The 24550-nt window shown below is 46.2% G+C and overlaps 2 protein-coding genes and 1 non-coding gene across 5 annotated transcripts in view; 2 read left to right on the top strand and 1 right to left on the bottom strand.

Annotated features, from left to right (window-relative positions):
• Positions 1–23017, top strand: part of INPP5B (inositol polyphosphate-5-phosphatase B) — a 49101-nt gene extending 26084 nt beyond the window's left edge. The window contains 17 exon segments of the mRNA XM_042996638.1: positions 2216–2312; positions 3996–4163; positions 5299–5400; positions 6193–6307; positions 6667–6783; positions 7640–7827; positions 9324–9435; positions 11417–11526; positions 12466–12601; positions 13930–14040; positions 14993–15155; positions 15986–16221; positions 16987–17100; positions 19900–19984; positions 20388–20515; positions 21820–21931; positions 22182–23017. Coding sequence (XP_042852572.1) covers positions 2216–2312; positions 3996–4163; positions 5299–5400; positions 6193–6307; positions 6667–6783; positions 7640–7827; positions 9324–9435; positions 11417–11526; positions 12466–12601; positions 13930–14040; positions 14993–15155; positions 15986–16221; positions 16987–17100; positions 19900–19984; positions 20388–20515; positions 21820–21931; positions 22182–22297 — 2210 coding nt within the window. The 3' untranslated portion in view covers positions 22298–23017.
• Positions 17858–17961, bottom strand: LOC122241708. Its single transcript, XR_006221940.1, has one exon. It is a non-coding gene; the product is annotated as a U6 spliceosomal RNA (small nuclear RNA).
• Positions 23018–24099: 1082 nt separating the features above from the next.
• Positions 24100–24550, top strand: part of MTF1 (metal regulatory transcription factor 1) — a 46029-nt gene continuing 45578 nt past the window's right edge. For 2 of the 3 annotated variants that reach the window (XM_042996631.1, XM_042996629.1), the window contains exon 1: positions 24100–24178. The gene's annotated coding sequence lies outside the window, so the exon portion shown is untranslated. The remainder of the gene's footprint in view (positions 24179–24550) is intronic. The other variant, XM_042996630.1, reaches the window with a different exon arrangement.

Raw genomic sequence — 24550 nt, 5'->3', positions numbered from 1 at the left:
TCTCAATAATAAATAAACGTTAAAAAAAAATTAAAAGGGGGGGTGCACCTGGGTGGCTCTGTCGGTTAAGCGTCCGTCTTTGGCTCAGGTTGTGATCTCGCAGTTTGTGAGTTCGAGCCCCGTGTCGGGCTCTGTGCTGACAGCTCAGAGCCTGGAGCCTGCTTCAGTTCTGTGTCTCCCTCTCTCTCTGCCCCTCCCCTGCTCACTCTCTGTCTCTCTCTCTGTCTCTCAATAATAAATAAACGTTAAAAAAAAAAAAAAAAAAGTGACCTTGGAGATGTGGTCCATAGCAGGGCTTGGCTAAGTACAGGCCATGGGCCCAATCCAGCTCACTGCCTGCTTTGTACAGCCTGTGAGCTAAGAATAGTTTTTATAGTTTTAAATGTCTGAAAAGAATTAGAAGAGAATAATTTTTTGTGACATTTAAAAATTATATAATCCTCAGATTTCGATGTCTATAAATAAAGTTTTATTGGAACAAAGCCCTGCTTATGGCTCCTTTTACCTTATGACAGCAGGGTCAAATAGTTGTGATGGAGACTGTACAGCCTGCAGATCCTCGGCCATTTACACTCTGCCCTTTGCAGAAGTTTGCCAGTCCCTGGCCCCAGGATGGGTAGGAGTAAGCCGTGTAAAGCAGAATGAGGAAGAAGGAAGTGGGTTTCTGATGGGATCATGGTATAACTGCAGTAACTTTAATATACTTAGACTGTGGCAGTCCAGGGGGCAGGGAGCCAGAGGACTGTGGTGAAAGATGCAGGTGGACAGGTGGGCAGGAATCAGACCAGAAGGAGACTTGGCAGCCATATTGGGAGGGTTGGGTTTATCCAATGGGAAGCTTTTAAAAGATTTAAGTGATGTGATTAGCGTTCCTTTAAAAAAAAAAAAATCCTCTTGCCACAGTGTAGAGTTCGGGTCAGAGATGGTGGGGTGAGAAAGGAGGCCAGGAGACTATTAATCAGGTTTTTGAAGTCATTCCAGGGAGATGCTGGTAACATGAGCTAGTAGGGTGACATTGGAATATATTGATTTAGAGGCCTTTAGGAGGCAAAATTGAAAGGCCTTAGGAATTGATTGGAGGTACTGAAATGTAATTATTTTCATGTTTCAAATTGTGTGTGTGTGTGTGTGTATGTGTGTGTTTTCAACTCTGAAGTTTGTTTTTTTCTGGTTCCTGTGAATGCATGGTTGAAAATCCATGTTTAGTAATCCATGTTTAGTAATAGTCTTCAGCGCAAAATTCTTTCGTGATGTTTCATCCCTCCAGTGCTCCTGGTAACTTGTGTGTTGAAGCAGCATCTTTCCGTGGCTTCTCCATTGCTGTTTTCTGTTGACAAGAGATTTGGCTTTTTACTTATTTATTTTCTAAGTAGGCTCCACACCCGGCGTGGAGGCCAGCATGGGGCTTGAACTCACGACCCTGAGAACAACACCTGAGCTGAGATCAAGAGTCTGAAACTTAACCGACTGAGCCACACAGGCATCCCACAGATTGGGCTTTTAAGGAGCCAAGAAACTGTTGGCAGATTAATTTTCCTTTTCAGGTTTATCTTGGTTTAACAACAGTGTCAAAGTATTTATTTATTGAAAGTCCTTGGTTTGCTGTTTGGTTTTGAGGCAATTTGTTAACAATGACAAGTGCTTCCCATTCTCTAGAGCACTTAGACCCTTTCCAGTGTTAGATCTCTGACCCTTGCCTCTTTCCTCCTTGAAGTTCCACTTGGAGTAAATGGAGTGATATCACTATCTTATATTTCATAATATGCTGTGTGGCTTCCAGAGTTCTTACATGTCAACTATTTGATCCCTACAGTAAACCTGTGAGAAGGGCAGGGTAGGTCAAGTCACTGACATTAAGAGAGATTGAAGCCTTGCCCAAAGTCAAGAGGTCAGTAAATAGAGCTGGTGATGGAGCTTAGGTCTGCAGATTTTCAAAGTTTTATTCTTTCTGTAATGCACTCTTGTCTCTAGGAGAAGGGAGTCAGACCAGTGGGATATTTATGTTTTCAGAAGTAAAGATCTCTGGATGAAATGCTTGTTTTTTCTCCCTCTCTCTGTGCTCTGGGAGCTTCACTCAGACACCAGCACAGACCTTTCCTGTGCTTTCAAGAAGTATGTGGACAACCAGTGATTCCTAGACTACAATTTGAGAAGTGGGGGGTCTGTATATTAAAGTATATGTAAGTGTGTTTTCATTCCCTCCCCCTCCCCTTAGGTGTTTTTGACTTTGATGATTCAAGGTCAGATGGGAAAGGCATGCTTGTGGACCAAAGCTCTTGGGGTCAGGATACAGCAGACAGCTTGCTCATAAGGTAATGCACTCTCCCTTCATTTGTGTCTCTTAGGGCCACAATTTTCCTCATTATGGAACTGAGACCATTTCTGTGCATGATGTAAGTTGTCCCAAGGTGGCTGGCTTAAGAGATGTTGGACACTTCCTGAGCATTTACTGCGTATGCCCCGCACTGTGCTTTTACCTGGATTATCTTATTTTAACCTAAGACATAGGTTCCATTATTTTCTCTGTTTTACAGCTACAGAAACAGGTGAAGAAGAGACTTTATAGAATGTACCCAAGATCCAGACCTAGCAAGTAGCCCATCTAGAGTTTGAAAGTGGCAGTATAACCCTACCTTAGAAATGTAGAAGATTAGAAACAGTTTTATTTCTCCTTCTTTTAGGAGTTTCCGGACTCTGAAGATACTTTTTTCCGCTTTTATGTTCTCTCTTTTTTTGATATGCTATTATATTTAGCCTGTACACCAGTGCCCCCTACTGATTGTAGCCGGAATCTCATCTGGTCAAGATAGATTAAAAACTTGTTTTGGTCAGTATTTTAATTATGCACTGAAGCAGTAGCCAACAATCCCTGAACTTTATTTATTTTTGTTTGAGTTTTATTTATTTTTTTTAAGTAATCTCTATATCCAACGTGGGGCTTGAACTCACGACTCCAAGATCAAGAGTGGTGCACTCCACTGACTGAGCCAGCCAGGCACTCCTGGAATCCCTGAATTTTAAATGATAGGTAGATCTGTCATTTTCAGCTCACTTACAATTAGTATGTACTTGATACAATACCAGATACTTGTAGCTATTTATTCAGTGTCAGAAGTTGTTGTGGGTGCTTCGTATATCTTAATTCATTAAGTTATCATCAACAAAAGTTTCTGTGCTGTTATTAGGATTCTGTTAGATAAATCTATCCAATTTTACATTTTGCTTAACTTAAAAATTTTTTTGATGTTTGTTTATTTTTGAGAGAAAGAGAGAGAGAGAGAGAGCGCGCGCGCGCGCAAGAGGGGGAGGGGCAGAGAGAGGAGACACAGAATCCGAAGTAGGCTCTGGGCTCTGTGCTGACAGCTTAGAGTCTGACATGGGGCTCGAACTCACGAACTGTGAGATCATGACCTGGGCTGAAGTCAGATGCTTAACCGACTGAGCCACCCAGGCGCCTCTATTTTGCTTAACTTTAAATGTTGGCATTTGAATAATTTTTAGTATGACTGTTAAAACTGCACAAATAAAAATGAAATACAGATTTTCTTGTTCTCCTCTTATTTCTGATTATTTCTGTGGAATAGAGATACAGTAGAATTGTCAAGTCAAAGGATCTGGATAGTTTTATAGTTTCTTTACATGAAGCATTAGGGTCTAGAAAGAGCACCGTCAAATCTGGGTTCTAATCCATACTCTGCGACCATCCAACTGGGTGGACCATTGATGATGCTAGGTCTCATTTTTCTTATTTGAAAAAGGAAGGGATTAGATCAGTATGTCTTCAAGGTCCCCCCCAATCTGAGATCTCTATCAGAAAATCTCTGGACCAATGTGCTATATGGTTGACAACATGTAAGTTTATTTAATTGCACATAGAAATAATGTTGTCTTAGTGAATGCATTTAACTTTAGAAACTTCTAGCTTTATGTTCATGTATTTTGTCATGGGGAGACTCATCAGAATATGATAAATTTCTGTTTCTTTGTTTTTCTAGACAGAATAAATCCAAGTCTGACATCATTAACATGGTGCACTCCTCCACTATCACAGTATCAGACAAGGCTCATATTTTATCAATTCAGAAGTTCGGACTGCGAGATACAATAGTGAAATCACATCTGGTGCAGAGAGAAGAGGATTATACCTATATCCAGAACTTCAGGTAGCTAACTGGGTGGACTGTTTTCAAAGCAAGGTGATCTCTCAGCTCTCTGGAATGTAAGCACTTCCCCCCAACCCCCCGTATCCTGGATTTGGAAGCAAATCCTTCTGCGGAGTCCCTCCCATCATTTTCGAAATGATCATTTCCTTTCGCTCTTCACTAGTAGGCATTTATTCTTGTGCCTTCTCTGGCCAGGCATGGTGGTAGGTGTGGTAGAGCGGAAGTGACACAACTTGCAAATAGTTACAGCAATATTTGAAGAGACATAGGGGCCAGAAGAAGGAATGATATCCTGAAATTTGCATATCTCTTGGTCATTCCAGGCCTTTGAGTGTATATTTATTTAGTTTTGGGAGAGCGAAAGCACGTATGCATTGAAGACAGTCCTTTCTTTGTTTATATGTTTATTTGTTTTTGAGAGAGAGAGAGCCCGTGTGCGAGGGAGGGACAGAGAGAGAGAGAGAGGGAGACAGAGGGTCCAAAGCAGGCTCTGCGCTGAAAGCAGAGAGCCCTGTGTAGGGCTCCAACTCACAAAGCACAAGATCATGACCTGAGCCAAAGTCAGACACTTAACTGAGCCATCTGCGTGTCCCTGAAGAAAGTCCTTTAAGTTGAAGTTAGTGAATTGAAGTTAGTGTTTGGTAATCTTTTTAGACAAGATTACTGGAAGTGAAATGAGTAGGGGTTGCAGGATTCTGCTAGATCTTTTTAAATCCGTGCACTGGGACTATAAACACAAGGTAACATTGCTTCCAGGTATATAAAGAACCACTTATTGTGAACACTGCTGTTGCTTTCCTTCTGAAAGTAACAAGGTACTTCTCCCCCCCCCCCCCCCCCCCCCCCAGTTCCCTAGCATACACAGGATGAAGAATCATTTTGTGGATTATAGCTCTCTAATGTGTTTCAAAGCTAAACAGGAATGTTCAGAGTAAGCCTGTCCTGTTTGAAGTCCTCATGAAAGCACCAAAGTCACCCTTTGGTGCCACAGTCGTTGGTCTAAGTTGGATGTGACATTTCTTGTCTTCGAATTCCACCCCAAAGAGACTGAAACTGGGCAAAGTCAGCATAGGATGCTTTCCCCTGTCACGTCCATAGTCCTCCCAAGTGACTCATCAGTTCTCTTTGTTGACAGGTTTTTTGTGGGAACGTACAATGTGAATGGCCAGTCCCCCAAAGAATGCCTCCGGCCCTGGCTAAGCCATGGCATTGAGGCCCCAGATGTGTACTGTGTAGGGTGAGTGCCTCTCTTCTCGGTTGCCTCTACATCTCGAGAAAGTACAGCTGGGGTTGAAGGGACAGGGACATGAATGTATAACTGTGTTTTCGCAGCAGGTGAAGGGATTGAAAAATGAGCATGTGCTTAATAACAGCTGCTTCTCTGTTTGATGTTCTTACTCGTGGTAAACAAATTTCCGGCACCATTAAAGTGATGTGCTTGGCATTTAAATGCTATTATTTAATTGTTAGTGCAACCCTCCTGTTAAAATCACTACACCTTGAATTGACTTTCATCACTTACACATTCAACACTTTGTCAGTCATAAAGCAAAGATCTCTTTTTGCCAGGGCAGGAAGGGTAGCTTTTTTAAAAGCGCCATCAGTCATTTTTTCCCCCTCCATACTTCTGTCTTCTTACCACTGTCCTGGGCACTATGGATGGGGTGGGGGCAGCAAAGAAGCCTGTATGGTAAAGTGGGAAGGGCCTAGAATTTGGAATTTATATAGACGCAGGCGTGGCCCCCAGTTTGCCATTCGGTGCTTGTGTGAAATAGCGGTCTTGGCTGTGAAATGGAGATGCTTCTAACTGCTTCACAGGCTGGTTACAGAGAGGAAATGGGTGGCTGCCCATGAAAGTGCTGGTGGTTCCTTAGCACTTAGTCCCTTGGCTTCAAGTGTTTATTTTTCTCCCCTCTCGAGGGGCCTGCAGTTCAGCTGGAGACCCAGGACATGTGCATCTAAACCAGTCTGAGGACGGGTTGTCTCGCACACTACCTTTCTCTGTCTGACCGCTTGCTGCTTATAATAGGTTCCAGGAGCTTGACCTGAGTAAGGAGGCCTTTTTCTTCCATGATACCCCAAAGGAAGAAGAGTGGTTTAAAGCTGTATCAGAAGGTCTTCATCCAGATGCCAAATACGCAAAGGTAAGAGAGGGGCCAGTGACCTTTAATTTTGTGTTGCCACGCAGGGAAATTCGAAGACCGTTTGGACTTTTCCTGTGACCTTTATCAAAAGCCAGTCCTAATTATTTCAGTTCCAAGTCCTCCAGAAGAGGTGCTGTGGGTAGGAAAGACGCAGGCCTTGGCACTGGCAGGCTGTCCAGGTTATCACGTAGCATGTTCAGTGAGCTGAACAGGTGATCACCCTGTGTCCTGTTCGGAAGAAGGAGACGCATTAGCACCCTGAGCCAACCAACTTCAAGACTCCTTTTCCTCTGGGACATTTATTCCCGTTTTCGACTGTGTTTCATGCCGTGACTTGAATGTTTGTCCCTGTTGTCCAGGTGAAGCTCATCCGACTGGTCGGGATTATGCTGCTGTTGTACGTCAAACAGGAACACGCGGCGCACATCTGCGAGGTGGAAGCTGAGACCGTGGGGACAGGAATCATGGGGAGGATGGTGAGGTTTTGGTCGGTATGCTTGGCAACACCGGTGGCCTTGACCCCTAAGGTTTTGACACTGTGTGTCCTGATACCATGACTGCACGCGCCCCAGTTGGATGGTGCTGGTATGACAAGATGAACGGGACGTTCAAGCACGGCTAGATGGAGCGGACCGCTCAGAGGTCGGATTTCAGTGAACTCACCCCATTCAGTTGACTTACCCCATTAGCACGTATCCCCGTGTCCGCTCCACGCCGGAGCCTCTAGTTGATCTGCCCCTTCCGCCCATGAAATATGTTGCAGAGACGCTGTTGGGAAACCAAGATAAAGAAAGAGCGCCAGGGCCGCCTGGGTGGCTCAGTCAGCTGTGTGTCCGACTCTTGGTTTCTGCTCAGGTCATGATCTTACGGTTCATGGGGTCAGGCCCCTTGAGAGAGAGAGATTCTCTCCCCCCCCCTCTTTCTCTCCCCCCCTCTTCTACTTGTTCTCTCTCTCTCTCTTTCTATCTCAACATAAAGTTAAAAAAAAAAAGGAAAGAATGCTGATAACAGGTTTGCAATTTTCTTGTCTTGAGGCTCCCACAGTCCCACTTTTAGACTCCACTGCAAGAGCTTGGCTTCCTGTGGAGAAGGGCAAGCATGTGGCTTGCCTGTGACTTAGTGAAAAGTGGACTCAGCTTGGCCACTGACTGGCTAGTCACTCCAGCCAGTGACTCTGGGGTTTGTTTTCTTACCTGTTCAAAGACAGACAGTCACACTGCTTCGTCTCCCTGTCAGGATCATTTTGAAGAGGAAACGTTTTGAGGGTGTGCGGGCGGGAGCGACCAACACGACGAGGTGGCGAGTCGGATTCTGTCGGGCTCTTTTCCACAGGGCAACAAGGGAGGAGTGGCCATCCGGTTCCAGCTCCACAACACCAGTATCTGTGTCGTGAACTCTCACCTGGCAGCCCACACAGAAGAGTGTGAGAGGAGGAACCAGGACTATAAAGACATCTGTTCTCGAATGCAGTTTTGTCAGGCTGACCCAAGCCTCCCCCCTCTCACCATCAGCAAGCACGAGTGAGTCTGGGCGTGGAGCCCAAGCAGTTCACCGCTCCTGCTGTGCAGAGCTGGGGCTCCCCCTGTTGCGTTGGGGGCAGGCCTCCCACGGCCCGAGTGGGAGCTCCAGCCAGCGCTTGCTTCCACGCGGGTTATGTCCCATGAGATGTTCGGTTTCTCAACTCCCCATCCGGCAGATCTCTGGCATCTTGGTCCCACGTCATTTGTCCCCAGAAAAACGTTGGTTTATTTTAATGCGGGTCTGCCTCGATAAATAGCAGGAGGGAAGCAACCAAAGAACGAGCTTGTCAAGCTTTACAGCAAGCTTCGCAAGGTTTTAGAAGTATGTTTTCGGATCCTGTACATCTGTTCTTTCCAGAAGCATATGTGATTGAAATTGGACTGCAGTAGTATACCTTCGCTTAGTCTTAAACCTCTTGATTCACCGTTAGAGTTGTAGTTACAGCTGCTTAGAGAATCTTGTGCTGATCTTTGTTCCCTTAATCTCTAAAACTTCCCGTATGTCTAAATTCACGGCATGTTAGAATCCCAGGCTTTACGGTAACACTTGAAGCTTGTGCCACTTCTTTTAGAAAAAGGAAGAAGCCATTGGGGCCATGGTGTCTGCCAGGGAGCACACAGATTCAAGCCTCTCATCCCGCCTGCCGCGGTGGTGGAACTGTCTTGAGCTCACTGGCGTTCTGGAAGCTGATGGGATGGCTTTCCTTCTCCGGGGAACCCAGCAGGGAGTGTGTCTTCCGTTCTGCTGAACCTCTGGCACCCTAGTTTGGGAGGTGGCAGCTTGCATGTCAGTCTGTCTGCTGTGAGCTCGTGGGTGCATTTATTGTGCGTGTCTCCTGCTATGCATTCTCCAGTGCCTGGCTGCTGGCTTCAGATAGAGCAGTAGCGGACCTTATGGGATGTGCACGGTCATCTGGGAATGCTTGGTTATCCTTCTCCCAAAGCAGCAGGTGTAATAAAACACCTGCCACACTTCGCACAAAGAGCCAACCAAGGATACAGTGGGGGTTTAACTCAGACTCCCCTGTGAAGGTTGAGCTTTGTTTCAGAGGAACTCAGCTCTAGAAACAAAGGCGGAGAGTGTTTTGTGGACTGCGATGTGCACGGAGGCGACATGATGGCATCATCTGGTGCGGGGTCCCTGAGCAATCGACATGACACCCAGTATTTGATCTCTGGTGCCTCGTCCCAGAAGTGAGGTGAATGGTGGTCTTGCTTTTAGACCTGATTAGGCTGTCTTTCCAACCACACAAGAATAAAGTAGTCCAGGACGACTCCAGGCTGTTTCTCATGAAACAGGAGCAAGGTCCCGGAGTCAGCAGCATGTTAGCCGTGGCGTGAAATGGGATGGCAAGAGACAAGATTTCCTGAACAGCTGGGTCCCTTCCCTCCCAGCCCCCAAGAAGCCGAGTCTCAGGGCGCTCCTGTCAGAAGCACCCTGGCGAGGATGGGGGAAGTCCCGCCTAAACTGTGAACTTTGTGCTCTGTCCTCACAGTGTGATCTTGTGGCTGGGGGACCTCAACTACAGGATAGAAGAGCTGGATGTGGAAACGGTGAAAAAGCTCATCGAGGAGAAGGCCTTCCAGACGCTATATGCGTATGATCAGGTACACACAGCCACCTGTGCCCTCTTAGGCAGCTGTCCCACCACTGTGAGGACACAGGAAGGCCTGGCTTCCCAACCCTCGGCCTCTTCTTCCTCCGCTGGGCAGGCTTCCCTGAGAAGCTGATGGCCTGTCATTTCTCTTTTTTCTGTCTTCCCTCATCCATGGCTGCTTCCCCATCGGCTCTTCCCTCGAGGCGCCTCATCCCCCTTGGGGGCAGGAACATGTGTTCTCTCTCTCAGTCTCTCTCTCCCCCTCCCTTTCCCCTGGTGCTTGCGTGTTCATTCATTTATTCAAGAAGGGGCTAAAAGGTTGCCAAGTTTCTCATAGAGATCCTTAGTGTGTTTAAGATGATTTGTTAAATTGTTTTCTGAGTGAGCCTCCTCTGCCCCCTCCTGCTCTTCAACCAGACTTGTCCAGTGTAAATGACAGCCGTTTCTCCTGAGCGGCTTTCTTCACTCCTGCCAGGAACCAGTTCTGGAACCTGCTGTTCTCCACTGTGGTCTGGGTCAGCGTTTCTTGCTCAGAGCATGAGCCATTTCACAGGACAAGAGATGTGTGTCTCGCTGGCTTCCTTGAGGCTACTCGTCCCTGTAGGTTTCAAAACCATTCAAGTGGTCAGGGTTGTTCAGAAGGTTCAAGTCCCTTTTCTTTTTAGTCTGTAGCCGCCTTCTTATTGTCACCAGTCTCAGTCTTTCTGTTAACCTTTTTGTCCCCTGATGCACATCAGTCAGAGGGGGAAACATCTCAACTTTGTTGTGTCTTTCTTTTATGGAATCATCTCCTTTTTGACCATTTTTCTCTCCAGTTCCTTTCTTTTCCTTACGTGTTTTTTTCTCTTTTATTCCTGTTTCCGCATTAAGCCAATCTGCTCAAAACTGTTTACTGCATCTGTATTCTTGAGTGAGGCATTCTAACTTCCCTGGCGGTTTCCTGCTGACCTCCTCTTGCCTTCTTTTCTGGTCTGTCTTCAAGTAACAGTACCTGTTTTGTGTATTCTTTGCTTTCCAGATGGTTTTAAGGTCTTTACATACTGATTTAAGACTCCTCTTACGTTAATATCTACATTTTTATTGTTTCTGCGGCCTTTTCCTTAGTAGTTTTTTTTTTTAGGCATTCCTATTTTGGGGAATTTGGCAACTGTTGTCCCCTGAATAGCTGCCACCCTGTGTCCAGTGCTAGCTGGCAGTTCTTCATCAGTCCATGACGGGCCAAGCTTGGTCCCCCCGGGAGGAGACAGGAGCACCTGTGGTTGTTCATCTCCCTGAGAGTGTGATCTGGAAGGAGCTCCTCAAATGAGTGCAGCAGGAGGAATGCTGGCTATTCTCAGGATGCACTAGGCACTATTCTAAGCTGACAGTTCTTTCCAACAGCCCCAGGGGGCAGACTCTCTTGCCAATCCAGAATTTGCAGAGGGGGGACATCAAGGCACAGAGCTTCCCCCGGTTCAAATAACTCATTTGATAAACTCCTTTAGAAAACTGTTTAAATTTACATTTAATTCATACTTGTTTTGGTATACTTCTATTTCTACGTACATGAAAGTCCCCTTTGCTTTTTGTACTGTATCTTTCCAGACCCTTTTCCATGTAGTCCTTTCTCCATGTACAGTGGGAACAACTGTGTTACGCACATGAAATGTCTGATACTTGGAAGGAGAAGCTCCGTGTCTGTTGGTACCTGATCCTCTTAGGGACATCTCAGTAAGACGGTACTCAGGTCCCTTGGATGCAGGTACACTCTTAGAAAAGAGCCTTAAAAACTGTACAGCAGGCAAAGGAGTGGTCAGCTTACTCCCCTTCCTAGGATTTCGTTCTCAGAATCTTACAGAATAACTTTCTCCTGGGCCTTTCCCTTTAGGTTAGGGTTCAACTTCCAGATTAAAGCCCTTTCCTCTGCTAATTCAAGGTTTCAGTTTTTTTATCTTGAGGTTTTTTGTTTTTTTTGTTGTTGTTTTTTCCCCCCCTTCCATCCTTTTACACAGCTGAAAACTCAGGTCACGGCCAAGACTGTCTTCGAAGGCTTCACTGAAGGCGAGCTCACGTTCCAGCCCACGTATAAGTATGATACTGGCTCCGACGACTGGGACACCAGGTAGGTAGGGAGTTGTGCAAATGGAAACCCAGAAATTTCGGGAAGCACTTGCCCCTATGGACCTAAAGAAGGAGATAGGAATCCTATGACTTCCCCGTGTTTTGCACTCTGGTCAAACGTTTTCCCTCAGTATCTGCTCATTCAGCAGCCCTACCTTCCCACATGTTTTCTTTTCGACTGCCTTAGGCTTTGTTCCACAATAATTTACTTTTCAGTTATGCTTAGGGTGATAGGATGATTCTAGGCAGCTTAGCTTGTACTTGGTCACTACATAGGAGTTTATTGTTTTTCTTAGTGCTTATGGCATGCCTCACATTATGTCACACACTTCTATGACCTCATCTAATCATCCCTACAGCCACCGGAAGTAGGTGTGATTTATTATCCTCAATTCTTAGATCGGAGAACGGAGGCATGCACAAATTCAAGAGCCTCTCAAGGGGCACCTGGAGCATGCAACTCTTGATCTTGAGGTTGTGAGTTCGAGCCCCATGGTGGGCATAGAGATTACTTAAAAATAAAAATCTTAAAAAAAAAAGAGATAAGAAATAAAGAGCCTCCCAAACAGGGAAGTATAGAGCCAGGATTCTAACCTAGGCAGTAGGAATTCAGAGCCTGTTTACACCACCATCTTTTAAGGGCCACAGAGTGCTTACTTGCAGGTTGCCTTTTTCATCTCATCCCCATAGGAGGGTAAAGAGCAGGGAATCATTCTGAACCGTGTTTGGCTTAGAGACCTAGCAGCTGTTTTGGGTGATACCCACAGGGTACATGCTGTCCCCTGGTGGGCCCGAAGCACTGTGCCTTCTTGGGTCCCTGGGCCTGCATGCACACGCATTTGGAGGCCCTGGCCTGTCTCCCCAGCTGAGCCAGGGTGCCAGCCAGGCACTGGGCACTGGTGTGCCTGTGTGGGCCCCCAGCGCAGACTTTGCATTTCAGTGAGAAGTGTCGTGCTCCTGCCTGGTGTGACCGGGTCCTCTGGAAAGGGAAGAACATCACTCAGCTGAGTTACCAGAGCCACATGGCCCTGAAGACCAGTGACCACAAGCCTGTCAGCTCAGTGTTTGACATTGGGGTAGGTGGGGAGCTGATACCCCTTGCGATCACTCTGTAGGGAACTGGTTCTCATAACCACCTTTGTCGTTTTGGTCTCCTCCTCCCCACCTGAGTGTGAGAAAGCTTTTAAATGTTTTTAAGGGTGCCTGGCTGGCTCAGTCTGTAGAGCATGTGACTCTCGATCTTGGGGTTGTGAGTTTGAATCCCATGTTGGGTGTAGAGAATACTTAAAAATTAAAAAAAAATTTAAATAACAGTGTTTTAATTTAAATCCAATTCATAATTATTTTCGTATATTTCTCCTATGTATTTCTACGTACATGGAAGTTTTCCTTTTTTTTTTTTTTTTTTTTTTGGACTATGTCTTTCTAGGCCTTTTTCTATGCATGTAGAAATGTGTCAGTGTCCTATATACAACACAGAGGATGTTTTTTCTTTTTGTAAAAGAGATCATCTTATGCAGATTGTTCTGAGAGAATATCTTTTTTTTCCCTACTGACTATGTCTTAGGAGATCTTTCTATGTCAGTAAAGGTAGAGCTCCCTCCTCCTCCCACTTCTGCTGACTCTGTATGAGCTTATTTCCCACATCCTGGCTAATACTGAATTTTATCACTCTGAAATTTCTGCCAACCCAATGAGCCAAAAGGAAAAGATATGTCATTATTATAGATTACATTTCTTTGATTGCCAGGTTGAACATCTCTTTATTTATTATCTCTTCTCCTGTGACTTCTGTTTCTTTATTTTACCAATTTTCGAGGGTTCAGGTAGAGGCATATCAGAATCTGTGAGGATGTGGTGGCTTGAAAAAAGCCTAATGGATGTTACAAAGTTTTATTATTGGAAAGTGACAAAAATTGTGTTTATAATTCACAATACCGAAGGGAAGGCCTGACAGAATCTTAGCTGATGGAGCACAGGTTACAAAAGCTTGAGAAATGCCACTTTAAATCAAACCCTAGAGAAGTTTCTCGCCGCAGGCCTGTTGACAGGCAGCAGAGTCACTGGACATCTTTCTGCCCCAGCTCTGCGACCTGGCAGAGCTCCCAACCAAGCTTTCACTCCAGTGTCTTCTCAGCTAATCAGGAAGCGGTTGAATCGCTTCTCGGCCTTTTGGCTAAGATCAAGTGTAATCAGGAAGCGGTTGGCTTTACCACAAGTTCAGCCTCTGGAGGACCCTCCGGAGACTATTGTTAATTGGGTTCTTTGTTAATTAATTAAATCTATTTAGTCTTCACTTTCTGTGTGGCTGTCAACTGCTCTTTCCCAATACTGTGCATGTCTTCTTTACTGAAAAGGAGGAAATGGGCAGAAGGCAACTCAGGCTCTGATGTCTCCCTCCCAGGTGAAGGTGGTCAATGAAGAACGTTACCGGAAGACTCTGGAGGAGATTGTTCGCTCCCTGGATAAGATGGAAAATGCCAACATTCCTTCTGTGTTCCTTTCTAAGCGAGAGGTAGGAAGGACATGTTAAGAGCATTGGCACGAGGCTCTTCTATTCATAGAACTTAAGTCTCATCTTCAAGGTCTCGGAATTCCAGGAGGCACCAGTCCGACCACTGGGCTCTAGTCTTCTTGACTGATAGGCTGCCACTAGTTAAAGCGAGGCTGCTGATGTTGGCTGAGAGGAGGGGGTTGTTGATTTAGATGATGTTCATCTCCTGATCGTCTATATCAGAAGCCTTTCACCTTTGGCTCCTATGTTTCACCCACACATGGGCCATTCATGTATTAAATGATGGCATAGATGAGCCAAAAGGTGTTGTGTTTGATTTTAGTGTAACTGGGTAGGTATTCTGGCGGGGGGGGGGGGGGGGGGGGGCGGGGCGGTTCTTCCTCCCAATGTTTTGCTCTGACTGAGATTAAATTGAATCAATTTCTTGGGTAGACATGTGTTGGTGGGAAGCGAGGCAGTGTAGAAAAGGGATGGGTAGTGGAGGAAGTCAAGTTAGGGCTGAAGATTTTTCATGGAAGAGCTACAGCCTAGATTGTTGAGAATAGACAATACCAAGAAGCCAATCAAAAGGAGATTTATGGCGAGGGTATTGTTAATGCCCTAGAGGTCCAGCTACTTGGAAAGTTGTGCTTGGTCTTCATGTTTGGGGGTGCACTTTGTAAAGGGTATCTTGGAAATGGTCTTTGGATATAAAAGATAGAAGATTTGAACTTTGATTCCTTCAGGAAATTTATTTATAAAACATGAAGTTTTTGGATTCCTGGGTTGAACATAGACAGCTGGTCTTAGTGGAGCTGTGGCCTCCCTGGTAAATGCCTAAATCAGAAACGTGATTCAAAAGAGGTAGTCCTTCATTTTCTTTCCAGAAAGGGCAAAGATTGCTCAGTTGGGGTGGCTGGGCAGGTTGCCGAGAAGAGAGCACCGGTCTGACTGGTCCCGGTCTTGTCCCCAGTTCTGTTTTCAGAATGTGAAGTACATGCAGTTACAAGTACAGTCCTTTATAATCCATAATGGACAAGTGCCGTGTCAGTTTGAGTTCATCAACAAGCCTGACGAAGAGTCCTACTGTAAGCAGTGGCTGAATGCCAACCCCAGCAGAGGCTTCCTCCTGCCAGGTAAGGCCTCTCTTCCTAATTTCCCGGTTGCTGGTTTGGGGAACACTCTACCCTGCCTATTTTCCTAAAATAAGCTTTTTTGTTCCTGAGTGTTTTGTTGTCTGATTGAAACTTCTAAAAGCCCTGTGGATGTGAACCATCCATGAATAAAATATAAAAACAGTAAAGGGCAGGAGTTCAGCTTGAAAAGCTTTCTCAGCCATCTATGTGTTCCATAATTTCACAGAAAGAGAAGACAGAAGACCTCTGGGAAGCAGGTGCTGCTGTCGAAGGACCCATTTTCACTGTCTGCCTCACTATAATCAGCTCCCAGCGTCTGCTCTTGTAGGGAAAGATAACGGGGTGGTAATCCAGAAATTATATCTGGCCCTGGAATGTACCATTCATGTCTTTCCCCTGACTGCTCCTTTGCACTCTGCATCGTGCTGTGTGGCAGAGGGATTAAGCCTGTTTTGTGGACAGTTCGCAGGCTGATATTTGCATTATATTTTCTGTTGGATCAGGTGTCTTCATCTGACCTGGCCCAGGGCAAGCGCCTTGATCCATGCCTTCAATTCTATTAATAATTCTAACTTGAGCTGTGCTCCTTTGTACTTGGATTTCATAGCAATGGCCTATTTCACATGTTTTTGTTTGTTGTTTTCATATTCCCACTTGGACTATAAACTCCTTGTTCATGTGTCCTCTGAGTGCTGAGCACATACATACTTGTTGGTTGGCTGATTCGTCTTATTTCCTTTCCCAGCCCTTTGTGCCTGATCCTTGCCCCCTCTGTCCCCTTTCCTCTTGGCCTCTCACCAGCCAACATTACTTTTAATGTTATTCCTCAGATTCTGCCATTGAGATCGAACTGGAGCTATTTGTAAATAAGACCACGGCTACAAAGCTCAACTCAGGTGAAGACAAAATTGAAGACATTCTGGTTTTGCACTTGGACAGGGGAAAGGATTACTTTTTGTCCGTGACAGGGAACTACCTGCCCAGCTGTTTTGGATCTCCCATCCATACACTGTGCTACATGAGGGAGCCAATCTTGGACCTGCCGCTTGAAACTGTTAGAGAGCTGGTGAGTTATATGCCACAGGGAACCATCTAGAACTGTAGCAGCCGAGCCAGTCAAACAAGATAGTCTCTGTCTTTCGTACATAATTCATTAGAGAAACTCAGCCATGGATACTAAGATATGAAGCTTCCCTGGCTCCTAATTTTATTCCTTTTTTTTTGTTTCAATCATCACTTGGTCATTCTTCAGCCCGAACTAAATTTTCTGAGACATAGAAGGCTCCTATGGGGAGAATTCGAGTACAAGGGGACTAATTTAGAGCAGATTTATATTGATATGCATTTTTCCCCCTTCGAATGCACTTTTTTGATTTAGGGACTTTTGATTTCTATCCTCTTCATTCTATAAGGTGAAAACAGAGGCCCAGTAAGGAGAGTGATTGGTCATAGGTCACATGGTGAGTTAACAGTGGACCTGACCCCTGCATTTAGGTTTTTGGACTCCCAAGTCTGTGCCCTTATCTCACAGACCACATTCTCACCCTGGTTCTGACAGTGAAATGCTGTTGACAGGATGTGTTTTCCAGAAGACAATGTGTATTTCACCTGACCCATTGAAACTGCTTGCTGTAACCCACTCCTAATTCTCAAAAATCACCTTTTGTACCTTGATTCTCCCACTTGATTTCATTTGCCCGTGGAACGTTTGCTTAGGGGATTGCAATGCTTTCCTTCTTCCATGGGTTCGCTGCCCCCATGGTATTTTGGAGCTAGCCTGTCAGAAGTTCCATTGGTGGGCCTTCAGACTATATTTTTTATTTCTTTTCAGACTCTGATGCCACTACAGACTGAAGATGATGGGATCCAGTTGGAAAACCCCATGGGGATCCCTAAAGAGCTCTGGATGATGGTTGATTACCTGTACCAAAATGCTATCCAGCAGGTAGGTGGTGGTTAAGCAGTCAGACCTGATTGAGGCCAGGCTGCCTTGGGAAAGAACATCAGCTCGAAGAACTTTTGGTATAAGAAGCTTTTACCCCAAGGAACCTGTGGAAAGCTTTTCCTCCCCTAGGGAGTGAACGGGGGATAGATTCATGTTTCACACTCCCGTGAGACCTTGCTATTACATACAGCACTTGATTACCCCAAGGGAAGCAGCCTTGCATAGGATGGCCTTCGAGGCACAACATGTTTCCCCGACCTGGTCTCTGGGGTCCTCCAAGTAGAAAGACATCTGGATTCTTCTCAGGATGTCAGCCTGCTATCCTTATGAGGAACTCTTGCCAGTTTCTGGGAAGGGGAGGGGCTAACTTGTCGATGAGCCAGACCAATGTAGGAGACCAGACGGAGACCCCAGGCCTTGAGTCAGGAGGCCTGACTTCAAGAGTGATTTGGGCAAGCTTCATGAAATCAGATTGGTCAGTTTCACTGAGTCATTCATACAGGGAGAAGACTAATACAAACTAGAGTCTATCACAGCTCTACCACCTGGGAGCAGCATACGTTTTTATGACATTCTCTTTTCATTTCTCCCCACTCCTCACATTTATCATTACAGTGTACCAAACACTGTTCTAAGTGTTTCACAGCATTGCCTCAATTAGTTCTTACAATGGCTCTCAGATGAAGAACCAGAGGTCCAGGAGGCTAGGTAACTTGGTCAAAACCCCAACGCTGATAAATGAGTAGGATTGGAATTTGAACTCAGGGAATTTGTCTGTAGAAGTCACCTCCTTGAGCAGGGGCCATGCTAATCTTATGTGTATCATTTCAGTTTTGGTACACATGCTGCTGAAGTGAGCAGAGAAGTTACTTTTTTTTTTTTTTTAACATTTATTTAGTTATTTTAATTAAAAAAATTTTTTAATGTTTATTATTTTTGAGAGAGAGAGACAGAGACAGAGAACAAGGAGGGGCAGAGAGAAAGGGAGACAGAATTGGAAGCAGGCTCCAGGCTCTGATCTGTCAACACAGAGCTTGACGCAGGGCTCAAACCCACAGACTGCGAGATCATGACCTGAGCTGAAGTCGGCCGCTTAACCAACTGAGCCACCCGGGCGCCCCTATTTTTATTTATTTTTGAGAGAGAGAGAGAGAGAGCGAGAGAGAGAGAGAGACCGACCATGAACATGGCAGAGGGAGAGGGGCAAGAGAGAGGGGGACAGAGGATCCAAAGCCAACTTTGCACTGACAGTATAGAGCCCGATGTAGGGCTTAAACCACGAACTGTGAGATCATGACCTGAGCCCAAGGTGGACGCTTAACCAACTGAGCCACCCAGGAGCCCCCAGAAATCACATTCTTAAGTATTGTGCTAATCTACCTTCTCTGTAGAGCTCCGTTCAAGTGTAACTTTTGAGCAATACATAGAATATTATTATTCAGTTATATGGCATTAAGTCATTTAGTAAAATGATTATAAAGCATGCTAGGACTCATGGAAATACCTTTATTGCCATAATCTTGTTTTCACAAGGCAGGGAGGTGCCTTTTTCTTTTTTTAATTTCATTTTTTTTTTAATTTACATCTAAATTAGTTAACATATAGTGCAATAATGATTTCAGGAGTAGATTCCTTAATGCCCCTTACCCATTTAGCCCATCCCCCTTCCCACACCCCCTCCAGTAACCCTCTGTTTGTTCTCCATATTTATGAGTCTCTTATGCTTTGTCCCCCTCCCTGTTTTTGTATTATTTTTGTTTCCCTTCCCTTATGTTCATCTGTTCTGTGTCTTAAAGTCCTCATATGAGTGAAGTCATATGATATTTGTCTTTCTCTGACTAATTTCACTTAGCATAATACCCTCCAGTTCCATCCACGTAGTTGCAAATGGCAAGATTTCATTCTTTTTGATTGCTGAGTAATACTCCATTGTATATATATACACCACACCTTCTTTATCCACTCATCCATCGATGGACATTTGGGCTCTTTCCATACTTTGGCTATTGTTGATAGTGCTGCTATAATCATGGGGGTGCATGTGTCCCTTTGAAACAGCACACCTGTATCCCTTCAATGAATACCTAGTAGTGCAATTGCTGGGTTGTAGGGTAATTCTATTTTTAATTTTTTGGGGGGACCTCCATCCTGTTTTCCAGAGTGGCTGCACCAGCCTGCATTCCCAAGGGGGGTGCCTTTTTAACTTTCTCCATCTTATAAATGATATATTTTCTGCACGTTTTTCTTTTTCTGGTTAATCCCTCTGTAACACTGCAGGAAATATAGCTACTTTTAAGTTTTCCCTTATCATTGTGTATAGTATGCTATACCTATAGTGTTGTGTTCTTTTCTTTTAATGTTTGTTTATTTTGAGAGAGAAAGAGCATGAGCAGGAGAGGAGCAGAGAGAGGGGGAGAGAGAAAATCTCAAGCAGGCTCCATGCTGTCAGCGCAGAGCCCAACGTGAGGCGCGATCTCACGAATCATGAGATCGTGACCTGAGCCGAAATCAAGAGCCGGACACTTAACCACCTGAACCACCCACGTGCGCCCTATAGTTTTATAATAGATGTTTTATCACTTTAAAGACCTGTCGTGGGAGCATGCTTGGGAAGGCCTGAAAGATGAATTAACCACATCAGCCCTAAATTTATCAGGGTGTTTACCAGGGTGATTCAAAGGCCTCGCTACACCGCTCACTCCCTTTTTACACCTTGCTGGTGATCATATTTCTAGGTCCGGAAATCATGGCCGATTTTCTGAGAATATAATGATCCTGTGACTTTCTTTCCTTTTGCAGGAAGATCTGTTTCAGCAGCCAGGCCTGAGGTCAGAATTTGAGCATATCAGGGACTGTTTGGATACTGGAATGATTGATGCCCTCTGTATCCTTCAGGCACTCATGTGTGCGTGCATGCCTGTGTGTATGTGTGTGTGTGTGTGTGTGTGTGTGTGTGTGTGTGTTTGTATGACTACGATTAAGAGGTGAGAGAAAAGAAAGAACAGTATCTTAAGGCTCAAAATCTGATCTTGTGTCCTCAGCTATCATATTTTTCTTAAAGTTTGCATAGAGAAGACTTTACAACTTTAAGCAACTGATATAGCAGGAACTCATGAAGGCCCAGCTAAGCTGACAAAGAGCTTGGCCCCCTTCACTGTGTCAGGCTGGCATCCTAGCTCTGAGTGGAGAGCCTGACTGGGCAGGCTGCACTTCTGGCCTGTGCTCCTTCCTGGGCCTTTTCCTAACCATGGCACAGCATCGCCTTTTCCTTAACGATGGGCCAAAAGCCGCCAACAATCATTCTGTGGCTGAAGCCCTGCTGCTTTTCCTGGAGAGCCTGCCAGAGCCTGTCATCTGCTACAGCGCCTACCATAACTGCTTGGAGTGTTCTGGCAGCTACACAGCAAGTAAACAGGTGAGGGGAAGCGTTAAGCATCAGCACACACGTGTTGCAGCCCCGGGCCTCATGGGGCCTGAGGGAACAAAGTGGGCGCAGTCCCTCAGACACAGTGTCCTAGTAACTCAGCTCCAGAGCTTTCCTTCCCAAACCTGTTCTTCCTTTCATGTCCGCTTTTCTTTTAGTGGCTTCACCCTTAATTCCAGTGACTCAACCCAGAAACCTGAGTCATTTCTGAGTCGTCCTCCGCTCACCTCCCACATGCCCAGTTCCCTTGATCTGTCACCCATCGTCTTCTGTTCTCGCGCACTCACCTTGGTTGAGCCCTGGATTCAGTCTGTCCCTCTGCTGATTTGTTTTGTATACGGCCCTCAGACCATGTGCTCTAAAGCTCTTGTTATGCCACTGTTGGTCAAAAACCACACATGGCTCTCCATTGCCAGTTAATGATTTTCTTAAACAAATACTCAAGACTTTTCATGATCTGGCCTAGTGGTTCACACATGTAACATGCCATGGCAGAATAATCTAGAAAACTTGCTAATAATATGGGTTCCAGAGCCTCACCCCACATCCACCGAACCAGAATCTCTTTTGGAATATTTCTTGTGCGAGCTTCCCGACTGATAACGATGATGTGCCAATAGCTGGAGTACGCATTGAATTCTGTCCTGATCGACCGCTCTCGGCTTAGCGCCTGTTCAAACAGTGGTGCTCCTGCTAAAATTGACTTCTTGGTTTGTTCTCTCTCCTTATCTCACTGTTTTCCTTCTCTTGCCTTTTTTACACTTTCTTTTGCCCTAATCCTTACCTCTGCAAGCCCAGTCTCGTCTTCAAGACCCAGCTGAAAATGTCTTCCATTCCCCTACATCTTTTGAGAGCACATAGTTAGAATATCGACCCCTAAATTTTTTTTAATGTTTTTATTTATTTTTGAGACAGAGAGAGACAGAGCACGAGCAGGGGAGGGGCAGAGAGAGATGGAGACACAGAATCTGAAGCAAGCTCCAGGCGCTGAGCTGAGAGCACAGAGCCCGATGTGGGGCTCAAACTCACAGACTGCGAGATCATGACCCGAGCCGAAGTCGGACACTTAAACGACTGAGCCACCCAGGCGCCCCTAGAATATTGACCTCTAAATTCACACGGTGCTTGATCTGTGCTTCTCTTTTGACTCTTGTGCAGAGTGCTAAGTGATCAGGACTTTCTTTGCATAGCCTTACTAATGTCCTGGGATCGTGCACTCAGTTGCTGGAATATAGCAGATGCCTAACAGATGACTGACTGACTGAAAAGACAAATCCCAATTCTCCCTCTTTCAGGTCATTTCTACCCTCCCCACATTCCACCAAAATGTCTTCAACTACTTGATGGCGTTTTTGCGAGAATTACTGAAAAAATCAGCAAAAAATCATTTGGATGAGAATATTCTAGGTAAGCAGCCAAGTGTCTGTGGAAAGCATCTCTGCAAACCGAGACTCATTAGCAGAAATGTCCTTGAGGGAGGTCGCAAGACCACTGCCGTGGAACTAAAATCTCCAGCTCTGGGCACAGTTCACCCTCATGCAGCTTTTGTTTTTCAAGCAGAAAATAACGCTTTGGGGCACTCCTCCCAACTCAACAACACAAGAAGAAGTAGTGCTTCTTTTGCTGAATTGTTTTGTTTTCTGTGTTTTTCATGCAGCTAGCATATTTGGCAGCTTACTGCTTCGAAACCCAGCTGGTCACCAAAAGCTTGACATGGCAGAGAAGAAGAAGGCTCAAGAATTTATTCACCAGTTCCTCTGCAACTCACCCTGAGCCTATCTCCTCTCCTATTTTATTTGAGGCAGCTGATTACCAGCCCCACCTGTTTCAGATCAAGAAGATATGAGGGTTCTTGGAAGCAAAAGCGGCAGCTGCCTGTTTTCCTGAGCCCAGACCCCCCCACCCCCCCGTTGCTGTCACACTCATTGGTACTGTGAGTCGTGAAGACCTGGGGGGAATCCACCACAATAAAACTGACAGTCAGTGTTCAGCTTAAGTTATTTAACACAGATCTATTTTTAAAAATTTTAAAGATGTTTAAATAACTGTACTTCTTGTGCTCACTCAGCCAGCCTTCCTCCAGGGCATTGTCAGTGCCTTCCCTGTAGCCTGGGCCGAGCTCCCCATGATCAGATATTTGAACAAACTTTGGGGTCCTGAAGGGAGAATGGATTGGACAGCAAGAATGCAAATGGGATCTGCTGGGTAAACAGGTCACAGCCACCCCAGATGCTTCCAGTTCTCTAAGCGCATGTGTATATGTATATACAAAGCCTACCCCCCTTCCTACTCAGATGTGGCTCAACAGCTCTGGGGCTGGCACTCAGCCTCTGAGGGCAATACAGTGGCTTGAAAATGAAAATACTGAAGAAATTGGTGTTGTGGTGAAACAAATGGGATTTTCTGGGTCAGCAAATCCTCTAAACTGTATATGATGCATCCCCTTTCTCATATGTGTAATATATTTTAATGATAAATGTATTTTTAACAGTGGTTGTTTGTATGTTTTTCTCTCTTAAGAGAGGGCAGTTGGACTTTTTGTGGCTTAAGCATTTGGGCAGCTGGTCAGGGGCCAGGCATCTATTTCTTTGGCCCCTGGCCAATCTGGTGGGTGACGATCACTACTCATAGTTTTCAAGCAACGGATGTACAGGCATGGCCGGAACCCCTTGACCCTGATGTAGTCTCCGGGAGTTGTCCCACCCTGAATATCCTAGAGAAGTAGCTTATGGGGAAAACAGGCAGTGACTTCCGGGAGGTTCTAACAGATTTAACAAGCATTTTGAAGAGACAGAATAACGAAGGTACACGCAAAATCGCTTCTTGGGCACTTGAACGCCTAGACTCCCTGGCTGTGTAAAATGTGACCAAGACGCAGGCCAACAGGATGACTGTGAACGGTCAAAGAGAGGGAATGGCCAGTAGGTGGCGCTGACTGGCCCGGGCGGGAGTCCAGTAGAAGCCGGCAGTCTGCAGGGCGAAAAGTTGGGACCGACGGCCTGGGCTGTCGTGAGGAAGGGAGTGGAGCGTCTTGTGCGCGCGCGAGGGGAAGAGGCGGCGCCGTCCTTTGGCTGCGCTTGGAGTACTCCCTGGTTCTGCCATTTGGATCCGATCTTCCTTTCCTGATCCCAGCTACTATACTAACTTTGGTGATGAGGGTAAGCTGGGAATGTCACAGCCTTGCAGGCTCCCCTTGCGGGTCCCAGCTAGAACTCGGATGGCCGACTGTGGTCCCTCCCGTAGGAGTTGTGGCTGCGAGGGTGAGGGCGGTCAGCGTAAGCCGGGCTGAGGCTGCTTTCGACTAGTGGTTGAGGGGTTCGACCCGTTTTCCTTGCGTATGGTGCCACAGAACAGACGCCCCGACTCCCGGCCGGCTGCGGGCACGGCCGGCGCTTCTCAGCGCGGGGCAAACTTACTGTCCCGCGGCGCCTCCACCGCGCCCCGCCCCGCCCCTCCTGCTCGCCAATTGGAGGCCCGAGCTCAGCCCCCACACCGCCTAAGCCAACCAGAAGCGCCAGAGAGAGGCGGGGCCGGTATCTCCTCCTTCCTCCGGAAAGCGGAAGCGGAAGTGACGTTTGGGGAAGGTGGGGGCAATCATGGTGCCGCTGGGGAGGGGAGAAGCTGCCGCTGCCGCCGTTGCCGGGAGCCGCGGAGGTAAAAGGCGAAACTAGACGCGGCCTGGGCTCGGGGCTTCCCGGGGGGCGCGGGACTTAGGCTCCCTCCTGAAGCATTTCCCAGTAGAGACCCCACTCTGGTCACCATAGGGACCCCACCCCTCCTCCGTTTCCATGGGGATGGGTATCCAGCCCCCCTTGCCTGTTTCCATGGAGACCCGGACCCTGCCTCTCTTCGCCCGGCTTGGAGCCCCCCAGCCTGTCTTCGGATTTTTCCGTGTAGCCCTGGCTGGGGGCTGTCCCAGTCAGGTTCCTTTTCCCAGCCTTCTCTCAAGGGTGCTCCGTTTGTACTACTCGTGTGCCACCCTCAAGCCTCCTGGTCTTGTTTGTTCCGGACAGTTGGGTCTCCGCT

The sequence above is a fragment of the Panthera tigris genome, chromosome C1, assembly GCF_018350195.1.
Source record: "Panthera tigris isolate Pti1 chromosome C1, P.tigris_Pti1_mat1.1, whole genome shotgun sequence".
Taxonomy (NCBI): Eukaryota; Metazoa; Chordata; class Mammalia; order Carnivora; family Felidae; genus Panthera; species Panthera tigris.
Note: the sequence above shows the minus strand (reverse complement) of the source record. Positions and strands in the feature narration are given on the sequence as shown.